The 21,587-nt window shown below is 35.2% G+C and overlaps 1 protein-coding gene across 1 annotated transcript in view; it reads right to left on the bottom strand.

The window, feature by feature from the left end:
* Positions 1 to 16,877, bottom strand: part of Nak (Numb-associated kinase) — a 28,746-nt gene extending 11,869 nt beyond the window's left edge. Inside the window, exons 1-6 of the mRNA XM_017620699.1 lie at positions 16,758 to 16,877; positions 16,268 to 16,401; positions 15,589 to 16,141; positions 11,131 to 12,014; positions 7,043 to 7,551; positions 6,650 to 6,940 (exon numbers count right to left, since the gene is read on the bottom strand). Coding sequence (XP_017476188.1) covers positions 6,650 to 6,940; positions 7,043 to 7,551; positions 11,131 to 12,014; positions 15,589 to 16,141; positions 16,268 to 16,401; positions 16,758 to 16,868 — 2,482 coding nt within the window. The 5' untranslated portion in view covers positions 16,869 to 16,877. The remainder of the gene's footprint in view (positions 1 to 6,649; positions 6,941 to 7,042; positions 7,552 to 11,130; positions 12,015 to 15,588; positions 16,142 to 16,267; positions 16,402 to 16,757) is intronic.
* Positions 16,878 to 21,587: the final 4,710 nt, after the last annotated feature.

Genomic DNA, 21,587 nt, shown 5'->3' on the forward strand with positions numbered 1-21,587 from the left:
TGATATTACATAATTTTAAACCGAAAATTTACTTCACTAGAAGGATGATATTCAGGGACGTAAACTGGTTGAACTCAGTTAAGCCCTTTTTTGTAGTAATTAAGTGAACTATTTATCAAACCGAAATTTTCCAAAAAATGTTTGATCCAAACCGAACCACTTCTTAAACGACTTCAAACAAAAGGAGGCTGTTTATCAATTCGTCGGTATATTTTTTTTTTTATGTACATGCATATTTATGGGCAACTCTAAAAAACAGGTAACCTTTGTATTATTTAGCTCTATTTTCACTGTTGGAAACTATATCGAGCTGGTTGCTTTTGGATATAATTCATTGACGTATACTTGAAGCCTCAAAAATTTGGATCAATTTGCTGCATAACTTTTGAATTATAGGTGTTTAAATTAAAAAAAAAAAAATAATAATTAAAACAAGTGAATTTCTTATTTAATTTTTAAGAGGGGCATAATTACATATGTCATAACTTTTGAAGCGCACCACATTCTGATTTGAAATTTAATGGGCATTTAGCATTTATGTAGTAAGTAAGAAAAGTTTGCATTCAAAAATAACGAAATGGCAAATAACTCAAAGTCTGTAACTCCACATTTCACAATTTTCAGAATTTTCGATTTATCGCGTATAGTTTTTGAAGCATTTAATTTTCAGAACTTTTTAAGTACGTATTGTATTGTACAAACAAGTGTGCTTTCAGAATAAGCCAACTTTTAAAAATAAATTTTTATAAATAATTAAAATGGATTTTTTTTTTTTTTTACTTAAATATTTGCTCGATTCGACCAATGTTTAAAATAAACATTTTTTGGCAAATTTTTTATTAAGTACAGCGTCCCTGCAAACTATTTTTTGAGAGTATTCTGAATTGTAGAGAAAAGTTTAAAGAATTTGTAAAGATCTTATCCGATTTTTTGCCGAATTTTTTACATTGAAATAAACTGTACACAATTCGATTCTTTTACGAAATTTCGGAAGAAAACCGGTAAAGCAATGAAAATAATGCTGCTTTATGAAGAATTTCTTGCAGAATTTTCTTTAGTTTTCGTACAGAAATTTCTTTATGAGTTCGTGTCAACCACTTCATATAAATTTCATTGTAGATCCGTAGAAAAATCGTTACAGAAATGAGATACTCCTATAGATTTCGGAAACTTTACATAAATTACTTATGTATATTTATATATACATATACATATATAGTATTGGCCAATACTGTATATATGCGATAGGCAAATACATCGTACATCTTTCGCATCGCATTCAAGCCCATCATGTTTGCCTGAACAAATTTTTCGACAAAAAAAAAAAACAACTAAATAAGGGAATTTATAGATTCGTCGGGCTTATATATACACTTGGCCAGTAGACTATGCAAACATGTATCGCACAAAAATTGAGAGTTCGATTAAAAAATTATAGACTTAAAATAATATTAAGTGAAGAATTCAATTCGAGCATGTATATATTTACATATGTATATTTAAAACACAAATTTAATATCTATATCAAAGCTTTACGTGCAATAAGATTAAAAAAAAACAAAAAATTGCGTGCATTGCATTGCCGAATAAAAAGAAGTGTTATATAATTATGGCAAAACATAAACTTATTAGTATGAAACTTTCCAAATTCCGTAACTACTTACAAAATCAATAACACCAAGAAAAATGAAAAAAAAACGTCTAGCCTGTGATAAATTTTTGATTCTATATCGGATAAACGGTACTACAATTTTAAGGAATAATGTTAATTTGTTTTGTTAAAGTAAGCCTGCTCAAGAACAAAACGCGTTGCCAAAAATTAGCTCGAAATAATTGTTCATGATCACTTTAAGTTTTCAAGTTATAAGCCATTTTTGATGCATATTTTTGTATGATAGTTTCAAAGCAACCCGTGAAAAAAATAAGTAAAAGTAAATCACCACAGCTGAGTTGATAAGGCTTTACCGATTAATTGTATACCCGAGTGCACCTGTGCACAGGGTATTATATGTAGCTTTGTTCGCATAACCTTTGTTTTTGTAAAAGCCAAAAGATGTCGATATATGTATATATTATATATTAGACTGGTATATGTTTGTATGTATGTATATTAGACTGGTTCAAAAAATCTATGAAAAAGCTACGACTTATTTTCGGAACAGCGAAAAAAGATGTCTGTCCAATTTGCAGCCCTTAACATTAAGATTTAGAGAGTGCGCATCGCTAATTTCAATTTTCCATATGAATAACTTTTCATACATATAACGATAAATTTCAGAAATACGAAAACTCTGATATTACAATAACTAAGAAGGCTTATTTACTCCAAGTTAATTCTTACTATAACATCTGAACAAGAAATAAGAATATCAAAGATTATTGGGAAAAGGGCGTGGCACCGCCCACTTATGACTATATAAGTGCATCTTAGTAACAGCTTTATCGATTTCTACCAAATTTGGTTCAATTATAACATTAAGTCTAAAAGCATAGATACACGGCAGCATTGATCCGAATCAACTCGTTAATTCTGAATTATCTCGGGCATTAACTTGAAGAGTTTATTCTCAAACTTAATGTGGCTCGATGAAAACACCGGCCAAAATTTACAGAACTTAGAATGCAGAGGACATGCAAAATTAGCCTGGGCATCTATCTGCCTTTGTCGTCGTAACGTATGTAGTCACTATAAAGTGAACAGCTGATTGAAAGTTGATTTGAGTTGTCCTTAAGTCTATCTTTGTCACAGAAATGTGACTTTTTTGTATTTTTTTTTTTTATATGTATATATACATAAATTAAGTTTTGCTAAATTTTTAAATTTTAAAATTCACTTCTTACGCACATAAGTGAATTGTTGCAACATCCTAACTGTTCGCCAACGAAAATAGACGCGGTTAGAATCTTTTTTTTTTCAAGTTAGTCCATACGGAATATTCGCAGCGTGAAAAAAATATTGAAAAAACAGGTAATTCTATTAACTGTGTGATTCGTTAAACAGAATTAAATTTAACTGTTTTCTAGCAATATTTTGGAACCAAATACTTCAAAAATTTTAAGAAATTAAAGATTTTGTGGGACTAAGCTTGATTTTTAGTTTGAAGAAATTATTTAAATCTCAAGAGATATTATGATAACAAAATATTTCTAAAATGGTTATGAAAATTTGTGAGCAGATTTTATATAACAACAAATTAAATTAAAAAATCCAATCATGTGAAATGCAATATATACTGATCCGATCTAAAGGTTTATTCGCGCATTGATAGTTTTTGATAAGTATCAAAAACTATTAGATTTTCCTGTTCGCGTACACAAAAATCCAGCAAAGTAGGGGAAATTGAGAGACCAAATTTACATTTCATTCTGACGAGCAAGACAAGACAGCTGATCAAAGTTATCTGTTTCCAATTTATGAAAATATGGAAATTTATTTTATCGGAAGAAGATATTGTATCGGAAGAAAGCAAATACTCATATATTCAAATTGCTTTAGGAAAACTTTTTATTTATATTCTTTTCATGTTTTCTGTTTTATGCTTTTCTATGTAAACAAAAATATTGATCAGCTGTACTAAAAACTTGCAAGTTTTTGCTGGTTTTGCGTTCGCGTACTTTTGCTGGAATTTCTCTCTTTGAGAGAGATCAGATAAAAATTCATTAGAATTTTGTTGCAGAGAGTTTTCTGCTAGTAGAATACGCGAATACACCTTAAATTAAATAAAAATAATTATTTCAACAAAGGGTAAATAAAGGTTGAATTACACTATTGTATTTAAAGTTTAAAAGTACTTTTACTCAGGACAGCGCCTAATTTTTATACATAACATACTACACTTGGATGCTGTAGCACATTCGATCCTTCGTAAGCACAAACATATTGTATATTTATGTATATCTCATATGTATTTATAATAGCATAGAATTGAAAATTTTATTTTGAACAAGCAATTCTTAAGCAAAAAAAAAACAACCGACTCCAATTCTTATATAAAAATTGAGGATTATCGTGAATTTCTTCATGATCCGATAATCGGATTTAAACCAAATTAATATGGGACCACCTGTGAGGTAACAACTTTCAATAACAATTATAGAAATTGGTTAACGTGGTCCAAAGTTATGCGGTAACATATATAAGAAAATATAAATAAAATTCCGACGAATTGATAACCTCCTTTTTGTGAAGTCGGTTAAAAAGCGACAAATCACCTGCATATCGTTTTGACCTTTCTATTGTTAATTTAGATTTAATTTAGATAAACCTTAGCCTGAGTGTTTTCTATTTGTTTGTGTAATGAAACTGAAGTGAATATACCTTATCAGATTTAAATTCTAATTGTAAAGGGTAAGGATAGCGAACTAGTGTATTAAAACGGAAAAACTGGGCAGCACGGATATTTACCGNAAAAAAAAAAAAAAAAAAAAAAAAAAAAAAAAAAAAAAAAAAAAACTTATATCAGCACGAAGAGGGCGACAAACCTTTTCAAGCGTTTTATTGCGGTTAAGTTTAAAATAACTGTTTTCTTGTTATCATATCACCTGCGTATCCCTAATCGCTACTTAACGTTTAAACAATATGAATAAATTTGCATATCAAAATAAACTAGAAATTTGGATTTCATACGAATAAATGTGGTTGTAACAGTAGTACAAACCCTTCTTCAAAAAGTTGTGGAGAATCTGCTGAAGTGGCAGTGTTTGACCAGTAATAAAATTTAGTAATTTCGATAAGCCGATTGTCATGGAAACGAAACGAAGTCAAGCCCATTTTTATGAAAACGATTTTTTGAGGACAATTAAAAGTAGGCAACATATGACAATAACGTGCAAAAAAAAAAGTTCTCAGTCGGAGCCCGCAAAAGGAAGCTGTTGTTGAAAAAAAAAAAACAGTACATCATGAACTGCTCAAAGCTGACTAAACTATTTATTTTGTGTACAATCTATACGGCCAACTAATGCGAATGAAGCTGGCGAATGTAAACAAATGTCCGGAAGAATTGATCAACTAGAAAGGCATTGTCTTTAGTTATTGAGCAATACTTGAGAGAGATTGGCTGGAAACTTTTGATGCCCATTAGCTTATACGCTATGCTACCATCTTAAGTGTATTTCAAAACAATTTTACTAAATTATTGTTTGATTAAAATTTTGCTCTTAAATTTATGATGCAAGCGAAATATATGTATATATGTTATTTCCTAGTTTTTAACTACTTCGTTCCATAAGATATGCGCATGTCTACGGAATGAGGATATGTGATTTTTATGATTACATGCCCACAAATGCATGTGCATATATCAATGTTTTGTTATGTTTTATTTTATTTAAATTATCAAATTAGTTAGTAATTAAATGTGTAAAGGAAGAGAGCATAGTATAACAGACGTTCACAAACCACAACCCAGTTACATACTTATCTCTGTATGATATAAGAAGTACATACCGCGTATTAGATTAGCGTAGCCGCAAACATACATACTTATTTAGTATCGACTAAAAACCAACACCCAATTGTTTTTTTTTTATTAGTATACATAAACTTCCACAATATTAATACAAGTTTTACGTACTTCGTATATCTTTCTCAATAATAGGTCTACATATAATCTCGTTTGTGCAACAAGAGCAAGTTTAAGTGGAGCAATAAAATGTGTATACATCCCAAGATTTTTTGTACAATAATTAACTAAATTTGCGACTAAATGTAAAGATTGTTCTCAAAAGTAATTAAATACATATACATATATGTGGCGTTTTAATATAAATTTGTACAGTTAAGATTTTAATTTTTATGTTGCTTTCAGTTTGTGCAATTCGCACTTTTGCTTTAGCTCATACTTATGTATAATACACATACATATGTAGTATATGTAAGTAAGTATGTATGTACAAACGAAACTACTGAATACAATATGCATTACAGTACATTCATAGTAGCGAGTTAGCATTATTTGCTGCTCATTTATAAACTATTGATGCAATGCAAATATAAGTATGCATTTTTAACAATTTTTGCATATTAAATATTCATTATTTATTTCTATTCAAAATTGACTCATTCCCACATTACTCAGGCAAAAGCACACATTACATTGTGCTTCTCGAATTTGAGCTTATTTATTGTTTTGGTTGCTTTCATTGTCACTCAAGTGGTTAATTTGTGTATTATAATTTATATTCATATGTAATTTAATTGTCATATGCATATACTTTGAGCGAAAAGGAATTTGCGCACCATGTGCCGAAAAGAAAAAAAATATGGCAATTAGCCGCAAGCAGCTTTCAGCATTTTTAGTAAATTTTGTTCTGTTTTGCTTGCCAAAATTTTTGGTACATGCGGGGAACTAGAAGAATAATAATAATGACACACTAAACGCTAACGCTTGTCGTTGTATATTACTAGCATTTGTAGATTAAGTGTAATTTATTAGTAGCAGTAGTAGTAGTAGTAGTAGTAGTAGTAGTAGCAGTAATAGTAGTGGTAAGTGGTAATGGTGGTAGTATTACGATAATTTTGTTGGTATTAGCTATTACTCATAGGCATAGTACGTTTTTACATACATACTACAGCAACAATAACAAAAGCGGTTGGTTGCTTCGTTTGAGAAGAACAAGTATTGCAAAATATAATAATTTCATGCTTTACCTCCAGTTTTACGCAGCGTTGTTGCTTTCTCGCGCAATCCGGCCGGCAAGCTGAACGGCGCCGAGCCGAAAGGATCCTCGGGTATATGTGGTACAGCGGTGTTTACGCCAACGCCAACGCCACCCCCACCAGCACCAACTGTAACCGCGCTAGCGACAGCGCCTGTTTGACCAAATGTGGGCGGTTGTGCTTGCTGCTGTTGCGGCAGTGGCGGCGGTGCCGGCATAGCAACGCCATAACCTTCAGTCGGTGTTAAAGTGGAAGTTGTAGATGCGGACTTTGCAGTAATGCCTTAAAAAAAAAAAAAAAAAACAAAAGAAATACAATTAAATAAATGAAAATGCTATTTTTCGCGTGCTTCCCCACGTCATCATCATATCATATCATACTCACTGCCTTGACTGCCACGTTGTCGTATTTTATCAAATTCGGCTTCGAATATATGATCTTCGGTCATTTGTCCGAATGGTTGCTCTTCAAATGGATTCCATGCCTCAATACGTTGCTCCATTGAACTGCCAGTGCCACTGGCTCTGGCTTGATTTGTTGTGGTACCTGCGCCATCTACGGCGACATTGGCGCTTGGCACGGCTTGACTGCTACAGCTGGTGTCCATGTTGCAACGCAACACTTGAGCGCTTGTCAGTTCAGCACTCGATATGGATGCCGACATGACGGCGGCACCTTGTCCTTGCATATGCAGCGATTGTGTTGCTGGTAGAAAGAGTCCCGGATTTGAGCCGCCATAATTCGTGCCAGAATTGGCCATTGCATTGACCAGCAGACTGTCGTCACCACCAGCGCCACCGCCGCCGCCACTGGCATCACTGGAATGGGGCGCACGACTTTTAACCGAATGATCATAGGGCGCCAAAAATTGTGAAGTCTCATTGGCGAAGGTTCTAAGTTTGGTTGAGGCGTGTGTATCCGAAAAATGATGGGTGCGAGCATTTTGTAGGGGTGAAGAGGGAGCACAGCAATAGATGAAGAATGATGTGTGTATGGAAATAAGAAAAATTAAATGACGTTAAAATTTAAACATAAAATATGCAAATAGGATAGTGGCGAAAGGAGTGGAACAGTTAGGTGCGCATAACTTTTGGGAACACAGAGTGCACGTAACAGTAACGGAATTAAACAATCTAACGTTCGAATGCGTGCCGTAAAACTCTTGCTCAGCTGTTGTACGTAAAATATATCGTGTAAAAAAAAAACTGGGAATGAATTAACATATTAAAAAAAAATGAAGAATTTTAAGTGATTTTGACATGTTTTCTAAAAATTAATTAAGTGTTTCTAAATTCCTTCTTTTGAAGGGTTGCACTCAAAGTTTTGAACGTAATATTTTCTAACAAAGATATATTCTTGGAAAACAAGTTTGGGAATCGAATTTGTATAGCTTTTCTGTGCTTTTGAATTGTTACAAATTAATAAACAATCAAATTCGAATATTCTCGAACTCAAAACTCTATTTTCGAAATCCAAATTCTGGATATAAAATCATTTTGCAATACTACATGAAATCTGATAAATTTATAATTTATGTTTAATAAGTTTCGAACGCCAGACAATGTTTTAGAGATCACTTGTTCAGAGTTTTTGAATTTCAAAACATTAATGAGCTAACATTTATTTAAGGATTTTGCATTATTTTTTAATAATTTTTAGAACTAAAACAGCATTCTTTCAATATAACCTTCCATAAAAATTATATTCAGTGGAAAAATTAAAGAGCCACTTTTTTCTGAAAATAAAGGTATTTAAAAAAGCAATAACGGGGCGCGTATTGTAGGGCTGGAGCTATCCTTATCTTTTCGCATATTTGTGTGTACAGATACAATCTAGATATCCGGTTAATATCCGTTAATTTTGCTATCCGGATGTTTTATATAAGACATTCAAATATCCAGATTATCCGGATATACAAAAAATCTGGTTATCACCATGATAAAAACATAGCAAGGTATAACCGTTCTCTCAATTTGTCGGCCATGATTTTTTTTTGAAGTTTGCCAACATTTTAAAATCATATAAAAGTGAAAATAAAAAATTGAAATTGTTCGAAATTGTTGTTGCTTGAGATTGAAAATGAAAATGTGTGTGTGAGTTTGTGAGTAAATTTAAAAATTAAATTGTTTGGAAACGTCAAGAATTTTAAAAGTGACTCTCAGCGGTTCTACCTTACTATATTTTTATCATGGTTATAACTCCCAGCCCTAGCGTATTGTTGTTTTCGTACCACTAAAAAGTATTGTAATTTTTTATTCAAAATTTCGATTTTTGAGAAAACAGGAATTTCTATTTCTTTTGGGTTTAACAAATACTACACTTTTTAAATTAACTAAAATTTCAAAATTTCAATTTAAACTTAAATGGATATCCCCATTCATGCCCCAAAGTTTAGAAGAACTCATCTCCTGGCTACATTGAGCCTAGTCTCTTCTCTCGTCCTCTTGAAACGACTGCACTCTCAATCGTGCAATGATATCGCTTTAGCCGAGTCGCAAAGTAGGTTAGTTAATTCGCGGCCTGTAACCATTTGGTTTTCCAAAGTCCTGTGGTGGTTCGCCAGTGTCGTTCTTTCATTCCTATTATCTCTTTCTTTAGCTCATCCCTGACCGTTTTTGTACCGAATGCAAGGAATGATCCAGGCCCTGATGAGGTGAGGGTATTGTTCCTCTCTATTTCCGTGTGGCCTGCTACGCAACATAATTGAGTGTCAAGAGTCCTCGAAAGCCTTATGTATCTCAAAAACTTAAGGAGTAGAGACGATTTAATCTTAAAGGATAAAATAACCTTAGGGAAAGGACTAAGTGGACCTTGCACCCTAGCTTTTCGATAATCCTAGACGATACGACCTTTTTACCCAAGTCATCTTCTGCGAAGTTCAAGAGAGTTGGCTTGATTGTGAGATGGTGTAATTATGTTGGATTTTTCCTCTAATGCATACAAAGGCTAGACGTAAACTTTCGGTGTGAGATTGTCTCACGATGACCAAATTGGTTCTTGAAATTCATAGCTTACTATTGATGGTACTATCGAGTTGAAAAACCCACTCAGCATCTTTGTGCTAAATCCCCCCGAGACGTTCCTGTTGGAGGCTTGTATATCATTAATGCCATTGTAGCTCCAGATGGTGTCGCATCAGCATGATGATTCCACAGAAGGTTGAAGTCAAGAAATATACCAACATTTTACGAAAAAGGGTCTTTCGTTAACTTTATACCTCTTTGCTACTGATGATATCTTTCCCAGGTGCCTTGTAGCGATCGCATAAATCCAACGCCCATCCGATAGACCACTGGGATAGTACTTACTGATGACTTTGTCTCTTGTTTAATGGGAGTGGCATCAACAAAATAGATAGAAATCAAGCCCAGTACGCTCTTCTATTCCCGTAGGTACGATTAGGTGTCCTGACTACTTGTTTCTATATGTCCGCCGGCTAAGGCTTTCTGAAGCCTAGCAGCTGCAGGTGTTGATGAGAAACTCTCACTTGTGAAGACTCCCCACAACACAAACCATCTTTTCACCTGTACACTGAAACCCACTCAATATCCCGCTTTGTTTGGTCCGACCTAGTTATAAACAGCACGTTTCCTGGGCCTACCGTTAGTTGAGTTTGATGGCCAGGATTGCTAGATGAGCCGATTCGAGCAGGGCTTAGTAGTGTGCCGCTAAAACAACAAATAAAGATCGAGCTAGTCTCACACAGGGTTATGAAATGACTCCCGAGCTTGCTTGAATTCGAATTAAAATATTATATAGGAAAAATATTTTTATATATATATTTTTTTTTTATATTATTTATAGTCCCTTTCATAAATTAGATCCCTATAATTGGCATTATTCCATTCATTAAGTACTAATTTAAAGTTTTTCAAAGTTCATATCTAGATTCCAAGTAAATGTGTGGTTGAAACTTTTTAAAGTTATGATATTTAAAAAAAAAATAAAATGTAATTTTAGATAACAGGTTTAATTAAGTACTCGTATGTATGCATGTTAAAGAAATTTCAAGACAAATGGCAAATTTCGAAAACTAAATATAGAAAACTTTCTAACTAAGCTCTTTTAAAAATGCAAAATTTTAATTAAGAAGAAGTAACTGAGCAACAATTAAATTATGACTCCGCAAAATTCTCAGACAATTTAGAAATTCGTTGACTATTCACTCATGTGCTCTTTTTCATCGAAAATAGCTGACCTTAATTAGCGCACATAGCCAAAGTGAGGGCATCGCACATTTCAAAAAAAAAAAAAATAAAAAAAAATCCAAAAAAACATTGCATTAAGTCAGTAAAGTCACATAGTATGCACATACATTGGCAAGACATGTATGTATGTATGTATGTATGTAAATCGCAAAAAACACAAAACGAGAAAGAGCAGAGGAAAAGAAAACGTACAGAAGAAACACACACAAATCGATACAAGCATAGAAACATTCAATTCAATAAAATAGAACGAAAAAATCTTACTTATTAAAAGCTGACGTATCGCTAACATTGCGTCGATGTCCAGAGCTACCACCACTCACGCTCACACTCGATCCCATGCCCGACGAAACGGTCAGCATACTACTCTTTGTGGGCGGCGTACTGCCGATTGCTTGATGTGCTGATAAACTACTCGCTGCTATATTATCCAAACCGTCTCCTATGCCAACACCAACACCAACACCAACAGCACTGCTGCAGGCCACCGTATCCAATGCAGTAGTATTCTTCAACGACACCGACGATGGTGCATTCTCACTAAATGGATCCGGATAAACGGACGACTCGAAGAGGCTATTCAATACCTCGGGTGGCGGCTGTTGTGTCACAATTGTAGCGGCGGCAGCAGCAGCAGCGCCAGAAGAAACAAGGTTGCTGCTAACTTGGCTCACAGTTTGCGATTGTGTTAGTGCTGTTGGTGCTGGTATTGATGGTGTTGCTGCAGCAGTGGGTGTTGCAGCTACCACGGCGGCAGGTGCGGGTGCAGGTGCGGTCGTAATGTTGGCAGCGCCGGAAGCAGACACTGCTGTTGCTGTTTGTGGTGTTGGAGGTGGCGGCACAACTGGTGGCGCCAATTGTGGAAAATTCGCTTGAAATTGTTCAACTACTGGCTGTTGTGGTTGCGGCGATGTTATATTATTACGTGGCGATGGACTTGGAGGCAAGCCAAGACCGAGCGGATTTGGACCATGCCCAGCGGAGGAGCCTTTAGGACGTTGACGTGGCGCCACACTTGTGCCCGACTCCACAATGGGTACACTTTGCGGTTTAGATGTTTTTGAGGCGGCTGCGGCGGCGGAAATGCGTTTCGCTTCGGACTCGTACGGTGGTACGACGAGTTGGTCGTAGTTTGGTGGTGGAGATTTCTGGAATTTTAGAAAGTTGTAAGTTTATAGTTTGAAAACATACATATGTGCATACGATGTTATTAGGTGCGTTCGTTTAAAATCTCCAACAGAAACCAACCAACTGCCAAATTCCGGCGAAATGTCATCTGTTCGCTCACAAGAGAGAAATATCCAAAATAGTACGCGAACAGAAAATTTGCAGAAACTTGCAAGTTAGACGAACAGCTGATATAATTTTTGTTTACATACAAAAGTGTAAAATTTAAAACGTACGAAAAGTCATCGCAAAGTGTTATACTGACACAGTTTATTGATTAAACAAATAACTACTTATTTCTTACAAGTTTAATTAGTCGCATTTTGTAATTTTTATCTTCCAAACCATCAAATTAAATTTTGTGATTTGCGTAAATGCCAACCAGCTGTTTTTGATCAGCTGTTTCCCTGTTGGCAAATTGCTGTTGGCAAAAATTTTTCCAACAGAAACTAACAGCTTCCCCTCAAAATGAAATGTCACTTTGCTCTCTCAATTTCCCCTACTTTGCAAGTTTTTTGCGTACGCGAACGCAAAAACCTGTAAGTTTTGGTTAAACATGAACAATTAACAGCTACGCGAACGAACCTATAATTGTTTAAAAAAATAAATGTGCATAAATAGTCCACCCAACTCTGAAAACAGTCTGGCGGAAAAAGGTAGCTTCAGGGAATGAGGTAGGTGTTTCCAAAAGGATAATAAAGAAATTCTCAATTTTTAGAGATTCAAGCGTCTGCCGTATTCAGTGAAAAACGAAATTGACTGCCTCAGTCTTAATTTGAATCTGAAACCGCTGCAGCTTTCGAAAATCCACTCTCAATATTAATATATGCGGCTAGAGAGGGAAATAAGGAAGAGTGAGAGAGATGTGGAAAAGTCGGAACAGTCCTGCAACTTTACCGTTGGTGTGAGTTAGCTTCGGTCAAGCGTAAGGCCCTTGTCCAATTGAACGTTCCCGCGACAGTCGGGTCTACGTAACCGGAACGAGCCAGAGTTATATCTGGCCAAGGACTATCACTAGAGCAACACCCATGAGATCATACGCTGAATTTTTTTATTTAGATATTGGAGTCTGTCAATGGAATTTAGCTAAAAACTAAAAGGTTATCCCTCAGATCTAGTTTGCTTTTTCACTGCAAGGAACTTAGGTAAGCTTCGCCCATACGAAATTTCCGGCAATCATTTTTACCACCTGGACAAAAGAGATCTGCAACAAAGGCTTCAAATCGCTCATCGGCAGCATCATGACCAAATACACAAAAACGCTTTAGAAATATATTTACAAGCCAATTGGCTACGATGTCACAACACAGACCTCGAGACAGCTAAGGAATACGTTCATGTCGCTAACATATCATCTACCTATCGAGATCCAAATACTTCCCGTAAGAAAATGTAATATAATGATGAGCAGTCAGCTCCTCGTTGGAACTACATACATTCTACATATGGGCAATTAATGGCATTAAACAGAGTGACTATCACCACCTTTACAAACTAGCCTGTACAGAGAAAGAGCTGCAGGAGCCTCACGGCGCCCGCATTATTCTGCCCCAACTACAGTCTGGTTGTTGTAGTATGCTAAATTCCTTCCTATTTAGGCTCGACCCCAACATATTCAATGTCCCACGTTTGAAGGTTTTAATACTAAGACAAGGCCATTTCAAAGCTTCTGTGGCAAATATAGAGAGTTCGTCCGACACTGCAAAGTTAAGGAAGCTGTCGACCCCGAACTGCAAACAGTCCTCAGAGGTGTTTCTTTTTGTCCAATTCCCAATAGGAATCCCAGAGTCGCAGCCCACACTGACGGAAAAATTTCGTTGCAATAGGGCTTAGATGAGGAGGAGAGTTATCCCAACTTCTTTGGAAGTTCATGGTTAATATACTATATGTAAAACATTTAAATAGTTATTGAAATTACATTTAGGCTAAGTTTTCTTATAAAATTAATAGCTATTCAAAATAGCTCTATTTCGAGAACATTCTTAAATGGGGCTACCACCTGTTTAAAAAATTTAATTCAAGTTTATTAATAAGGTAAATGAAGTAATATAATGGGAATGACAAAATAAAGACGTTTAAGAAATATGTATTCCGAAAATATTTTGAAGGGGGTTGCCAGATATTATAAAGTCAAAGTCAAATTTTATTATTAAGTAAAAAAATGTTTTGCAATATGGGTGTCACACCAAATAGCTTTAGCTTAAAACCAGCAAGAAAGATCTATTTCGAAAATATATTTAATGAAGGTTGCCACCTTTACAAAATTCAATTTAAATTTACGTTTTATTAAATAGGTATGTATTAAGAAAGTCTTGTTGCCACCTGGTTAAAAATTCCATTTAATCACTAAGTTAAAGGAAATATTGCAAATCGGATGTCGAATTAAGGAAATCTAAGAATTAAAGAAAGTATTTTCTTGCCACCTCTTTAAGAGAAATTTTCTATTTAAAAGAAACAACTTTAACAAAGCCTTACTTTATATTTTTTAAGAGGGCCGACACCCGTTTGAAGTCAAATTCAATTTAGTTAAAAAGTGAAACGAAATCGAAATCGATTAAAGTTTAAGAAAATAACTTTTGGAAGGCAGTTTTGCCACCTTTTAAAAAGTAAATCAAAGTGTTGCCAACTGCAATGCATCCAAAAAAATTGTTTAACCCGTAATGGTCAGATCTCCAAAAAATTACGTAATGCTCACAAGCAAACATACCCATGCCACGAACGTTCTATTTCATGTATCGATTCGAATCCCGTACAACTTAAGTATATGAATCGGTTAATTACTAAAAGGAATAATTCAACATTTTCGATATGACAATATTGATGCAATTGGGGCCGTCCAAAAGAGCTCTGTTGAGCTGGCATCAAATTTTTCATATCGGAAAAATGTTGACTTATTCCCTTTGGTAATTATCCTATTCATATTAAAGTACTAGCTTGTCCTCACCCTCAAATTCAACATTTCAAAAATTTTCTCTTTAATATTTTTAAACTTTCTTCAATCTCCAATATGACACCAATATAGCAGAATATCAGTTAAACATTAACTAAATTTGGTGAAGTCTTTTAAACAGGTGGCAACCCCATTTGAAATAGTTTTTAGAGTAAAGAATTCTTAAAGCTCTTTCGTTAGCAACCATATTGCAAAATGTCTTTGATCTAATCCAGTTAATGAAATTTACTTTTTCAAACAGGTGGCAACCCTCTTCAAAAATATTTTTGCAATGAACTCTCTTAACCCCTTTGCCATTTGACACCCGTATAGCGATATTTTATCAATCCTATTACTTTAACTTTTAAACAGTTGGCAACTCTCTTTAAACCTACTAATGAACCTTTTCCTCACTGAGACAAAACATACATACATAAGTATGCACCTTTCTACAATGGGACTACGGCCTGAAATTAATGAATTAAACTATAGTAATAACAGGTGAATTCCCCAAATCGATTTTAAATAACCACGAAGTTAGTTTGACGTTCACTGTACCCCGCGTAAGCATCAAAGGTTAATTCAAAAATCTCCATCTATGTGTGTATGTACATATATATACTTACGTGCAAATTTTGTACTGGATTCTCCTTGCCAGCCAATCGGAATGCCACCTCGCACACCTGCCAGATATTCGGTCGTTTATCCATATCGGGCTCAAGCATATATTTAATCAATTGATGCATGCCTTTTGAGTATTTGGAATTATCTGGTATGGAAAATTGACCATTTTGTATGGCCAACGTACTTTCGCCGAAGGGCAAATTGAAGAAGCACAATTTATAGAGCATACAACCCAGTGCCCAAATATCCGCCTTAGTCGTAATACTTTTACCCGAATATAGATCGATCATTTCGGGCGCACGATACGATAGTGTTGTGTATTTTTGTATTTCCTCTTCGACGAGAGTGACGCCATGTTGCTGCGGATTTAGTATTTTTGCGGTGGCTGAGCCAAAATCGCAAAGTACAAAATTACCAGCATCATTTTGCAGTATATTCTCTACTTTCAAATCTCTATGGATGATGGGCGTCTGACAGTAGTGTAAACGTGACACTGCCTCTGAAATATCACAGAATATGGTGAGAACTTCCGGCTCATTGAAGCCAACTTGCAAACTGTTAAGGACAAATGTATTTAAAAACAAAAAAAAAAAACATTATTATTATATGATTATTACATGATATGGTGTATGTACGTGTGTAGCAACAAATTTGATTATATATTTATTAGTTAGTACTTACCGTGCATTCATCATGGCCAGCATGTGCTGCTTGCAGTAGGGCATGAGCAATAGTACTTCGCAGACACCGTTGCCAGCGTGCGTAATGCTTGAGTCCACATAGCCTATAATATTCTTATGACCACTCAGATTGCTCTAAAGGAAGAAGAAGACGACGGTTGAAAGAGAAACACAAACACACACACAAATTAGCTGAGTGTTGAGAGAACTAAATGATGTGGTGTTGAGGAAAAAAAAAGTTTCACATAGCGTAAATTTCACATATTTTAATATTTATATGCAGCAAAAACAAAAGCAAAAACTACTAACTAATGAAATATTTAATAATTTAAGCGGCACGAAAGCACGAAATGCCAGCCATGACAATGGCCTGGCCTGCACTGGCAACGGCACCGGCACCGGCACCGTTCCGGCACAGTCAATGGCTAGTACCTAGACAACAAAAATTTTTGCAGCTGACGTGTATTCCAGCCAGCACCCATCGCACTTACAGCAATCTGAATTTCCCTCTTGGCCACGTTCAAGTCGTGCTCGCTATTCACATACATACGCTTGAGCGCATATTTTGTATTGCCAGTGTTGGCTTTAGCGAGGAAGACCATGGCAAAACCACCTGCAATGAAAGAGGGTAAGAAGAGTGGTTGAATATAAAAAGTTCAGACATAAATGCAAAAACAAAAAAAAACAAAAATAGATGAATAAAACAAAATTGGGAATATGTGTGGTGCAGCGAACAGTTAAGAATTCATATGCAATTACATATCTACATATCTAAAAACCGTTCCTAGTTGAGTATCATACTTTGTTTAGGAAATTGATTAACGATCCATAAGTTAGGCAAACCTAATTAGTACTTAGCACATTCTACTTAATTAAATAGTTAAGAAAGTACCCAAAAGCAATTTAGCGCCCAAGTAGTTCGCAATTATCTCGTTTTTTATCTCATTCAGGCGCGCAATTTACTAGGGTTACCGAATTTGTTTACACAAACTACATTTGTTAACATGCACGATTGGCCTGGACATCTACCTCGTCGGCGGTTGTGTATTTATCATACAAATTCAGATAGGACTCTAATTGAAATTGAATAACTAATGGCGTTTTATTTTTATTTTTTCAAAAAAATGTGGCCTAAAAAAACTTTTCGTACAAGAACATAGAATATAAGGGAGCCTTAAACATAGCCAGCATCATTATTTTCTATGATCTTTGGTTATGTTTTATTCTGTCAAGTCGGTACTCTCGCTATATTGGAGTCTATCATTCTTCTCTAAATTTTAAAAAGGGAGGTTATCAATTCGTTAAAATATTTTTTTATGTATATTGCCGCATAATTTTGGATCACCTTAACCAATTTCTATGAATATTTTTTTTTTAAGAAAAGGTGGTACCTCAAAGGTGTTCCCATACTAAGGGCCGTTTTCTGAAGTAACCTTTAACTTTAAAGCTCACTTTATATATAAGGGTTGGATTAAAAGTAAAGCTATGTCTAAAGTTAAGCATTTCTATTATCGGTTTATGTCGTATGTATGTTTCTTGGTTGTAAACCAATTTAAAACGGATGATAAAATGCTTGACATTAGACACAATCATACATTTTAATGCAACCTTTAAATATAAAGTGAGCTTTAAAGTTACAGGCTACTTGAGAAAACGGCCCTTATTTGTTTTAGGTCCGATCATTGGATCATTAAGAAATTAACGGTTATCTTAAATTTTTATACTACAATTGAAGTCGGTTTTGTTTTTTGCTTAAAAATCTCTTGTATAGTTATTTGTTAAGTTGTGCAAATTTTAAGTAGCTTGGACCTACCGTAGAATTTTTGGTAAGTTTTTTTTTTGTTTTTTTTTTGTAGAAGATGTTGTATGTTGTGATGTATAAGGTAGTCCAAAAAATTCCACAAAATAGCAAATCTATTTTCTACAAACTTTTGAATGGATTTCTAACTAAACTTACCTAGTATTCTTACCATACAATTATCGCTTTGTTGGCTCATCTGGTAATGTAGTTTTTTAACTCATTTCGACTGGCAACATTTGCCTGCGTAAATATTATATGTGACATTAATGGTATCTTTTTATTTGACATTAAAGCGTGTAAAATAACAACTGTTGTACCTAAAGAACCTTAAGCATTTCTTCAGGAATATAGCCATATAATTTAATTTTTTATTTTAAAGTGATTGAGGAGCATGAACGTGGAAAGTGACTTATTTAAAAACTACTTTTGGTAAATCAAGAAAACATGTGACCGCTTTAAATCCTTAAGAAAAGATATCGAAAAGTTGGTGAAAAGAACTTTTTGTCCCAGGTTTTATCTCAGCGGAAAAATGGCCCCAATTTTCTTTATACTTAAACCCATCGGATTAGAGTTTGGGGCTGTATGCCAAGCAAACTAGGTAACATATAAATAACAGGCCGTTAGGTAACAAAACAACTTATGACGAAAAGTGGTAGATAACGGGAAAGGGGGGTGGCACCGCCCATACAAACTGAAATTCTCATATCGCTTTTCTCTGGAACCACTTATGCTACCGTCCTGAAATTTGACACAGCAACATATCGATGGCTGAGTGGAAGATCGACCTATCTCGGCAGCCAGTTCGAAAACGCTCTATCTCAAAAAACTTTTCAAGAACGCCCTATTTCAGAATTCGTTTCAAAAACGCCCTATCTCAGCTGCCGATTCAAAAACGCACTATATCTGCATATTTTCAATACATTTTGAAGTGAGTTAGGGCGTTTTTGAACCAAATTTTGAGATAGGGTGTTTTTCAATTAAATTCTGAAATAGGGCGTTCTTGAAAAGTTTTTTGAGATAGAGCGTTTTCGAACTGGCTGCCGAGATAGGTCGATCTTCCTCTCAGCCATCGATATGTTGTCAATACCGTACTTACGGCGAAAATGGTAGATTTTGGAAAAGGGGGCGTGGCACCGCCCACACAAATTCTCATCTCGCTTTTCTCTGGAATCACTTAAGAATTATTTATCGCTTAATTGTCAGGGAACAATAGCCAACTTGGTTCATCGCCGTCAAGCTTTCTAAATTAGAATTAGGGATGGCAATGGCAAAATACATCGATGCATTGATTTGCATGGGATTTTTCAGATAATGTTTCACAACAAAATATGGTTTATCAAAACTGTACAAAATTTTAAATAAATTACTGCAACTGAGTTAATTATTTTTCTAACGCAACTTTTTGGAGTCATTTCAATTTTTTGGTAAAAGTAACTTCTCTTTTTATGTATAATTAAAAAACTGGAATGACGGTTCAATGTACTAGATAAAGATGTCAAATTTTTATAAAACATCGATGCATCAATATATCAACTATTTATACATCGAGTGGAAAATTTTCGATGCATCGAAGCAAAACATCGATATTTTTCCCACATCCCTAACTAGAATTAATACGTTCCATATCAGTAAAGTTGAGATCGAAACGTTAACTCAATATTATGGCATGCATATGACCAGACTCAACCACAATTGCTGTTAATAATGGCATGCATACATTCTTAGATACATACATNGTAGTTAGGTATAACGGTATTACTCATCCCTCGGCAGAAATTAAGTGCATACATACATATATGAATACACCCATTTTACGCGTAGTATGCAACTTGGCACTATTGAGTTACTATTTACGTAGCAAAGTATTTACGTTTTTGTGTCAAAAGCAAAGTAATCGATAATTGTGGTATGTTGCGAGTAGCAAATAAAACAGAAATGTCTTTAAAACACACATACGTATGTACCTATGTACCTACACACTCTCTCTGATGCACTTTGTGGCCTGCGGCAAGGAGCTAAGAATTTCGAGGGGAGCCACATGCACATTTCAAGGGAAATGCGCTGAAAATACCTTTGAGAATTCAAGCGGATTTGCTGATTAGAGGTTGTAATGAAGCCAATTCAAAGCATTGAAGTATAAAAATGAGCACTTCAGAAAGCTTGCGAACGCATTGTCTAGTTCACATCTTAAAGTAAATCAGGTACGAGCATTTTTTGCTTGAATTTAAGGTGGCAAATCGCACGCTTGCTATTTGTATGAATTATCATGATTTTTGTCAAATCGCGTTTGTGCAGACCAAAATATTTCCAAGCAAGGTTGACCTCAAGGGAATAATGGGAGGAGGATTAGGTCCTGATCTCGTATTCTGACTCAACAGCCATCTACACTGATGGCTCCAAGTTGGGTCTGAAGGTTTCCTACCTTTCCCGGGATATACTCGCAAGAACTCTCATTTAGCCTTAGTTTTCGTCCGCCAGATCTATGTAGCATTTTCCAGCCTGAAATAACAGCAATAAATGAAGCTGCTAGTTCGCTGATCGATTCTCTAATTAATCTGAAGGCGGTAACTCTATCTTTTCTGACAACCATGCGAATGTAGACGTTCTCTTAATGAACTGGCAAGATGTTACGTCACTAATGTTGTATGGCTGCCGGGCCACAAAGACATACCGGGAAACTGTACTGCAGATGAACTAGTAAAAGAAGGAACCTTGTTGTCTGCAATTACTACAGCCCTTAATGCGGGCCTTCCGCTATCTTCTCTGGCAAGCTCTGGCTGGAGAATAACTTTGTCGGACGGGCTAATATAAGATGGTTTGCGGAGCCTATTTGTATGATAGCAAGACATATCTGGCCTAAGCTAGATAAGCGTAGATCTCGCCGCGATGAGGAGGAAATCGAAAGCGTGGAGCACTACTTATGCCACACTGTCCTGCTCTGGCTAGAGCTCGTCGATGCTCGTACCTTCATTATTCTTTTGAATGTCTGGCCGAACATGATTCAGCCAGTGTCTATGACTTTGTGCGCTTCATCAGAGCTACGAAGTGGTTCCATTTCAAGGGTAAGTGGAGGGACATATGGAGTCTCTAATACAACATCACAACGGGCCTATGGTGGCCTAAGAGTGCCCTTTTCCTGAGAGATAAGAGCAACCGAGATAACCTAATCTAACCTAACCTAAGGGGAAATTGAGAGTGCAAAAAAGTGACAGTTCTCTTGAAGGGGAGATGGAAGTTCTTGCAGGAATGTGGCACATGGTTGCATTTTTGTCGACAATAAATAACATAAATAGGCTTATTAAGAAAGTAAGTAAATATTTGTTTATTAAATCAATTTAGTTAATTTCAATGATTTTAAATGTATTCGACCGAAAAAAAACTGTATTCGTAGTCGGATTGCAGTTTTTTTTTTAAATTATACATACATATTTTTATTAAGAGCGAAATACACCACACAAGCGGTTTGACAAACCAAGCGAAATTTCCCTTTGCTTCAAGCCATTTGTGCTGTGTATGGGGG

Source organism: Rhagoletis zephyria, unplaced genomic scaffold (genome assembly GCF_001687245.7).
Source record: "Rhagoletis zephyria isolate East Lansing unplaced genomic scaffold, Rhagoletis_zephyria_1.1 Rzeph_scaffold_02232, whole genome shotgun sequence".
Lineage (NCBI taxonomy): Eukaryota > Metazoa > Arthropoda > Insecta > Diptera > Tephritidae > Rhagoletis > Rhagoletis zephyria.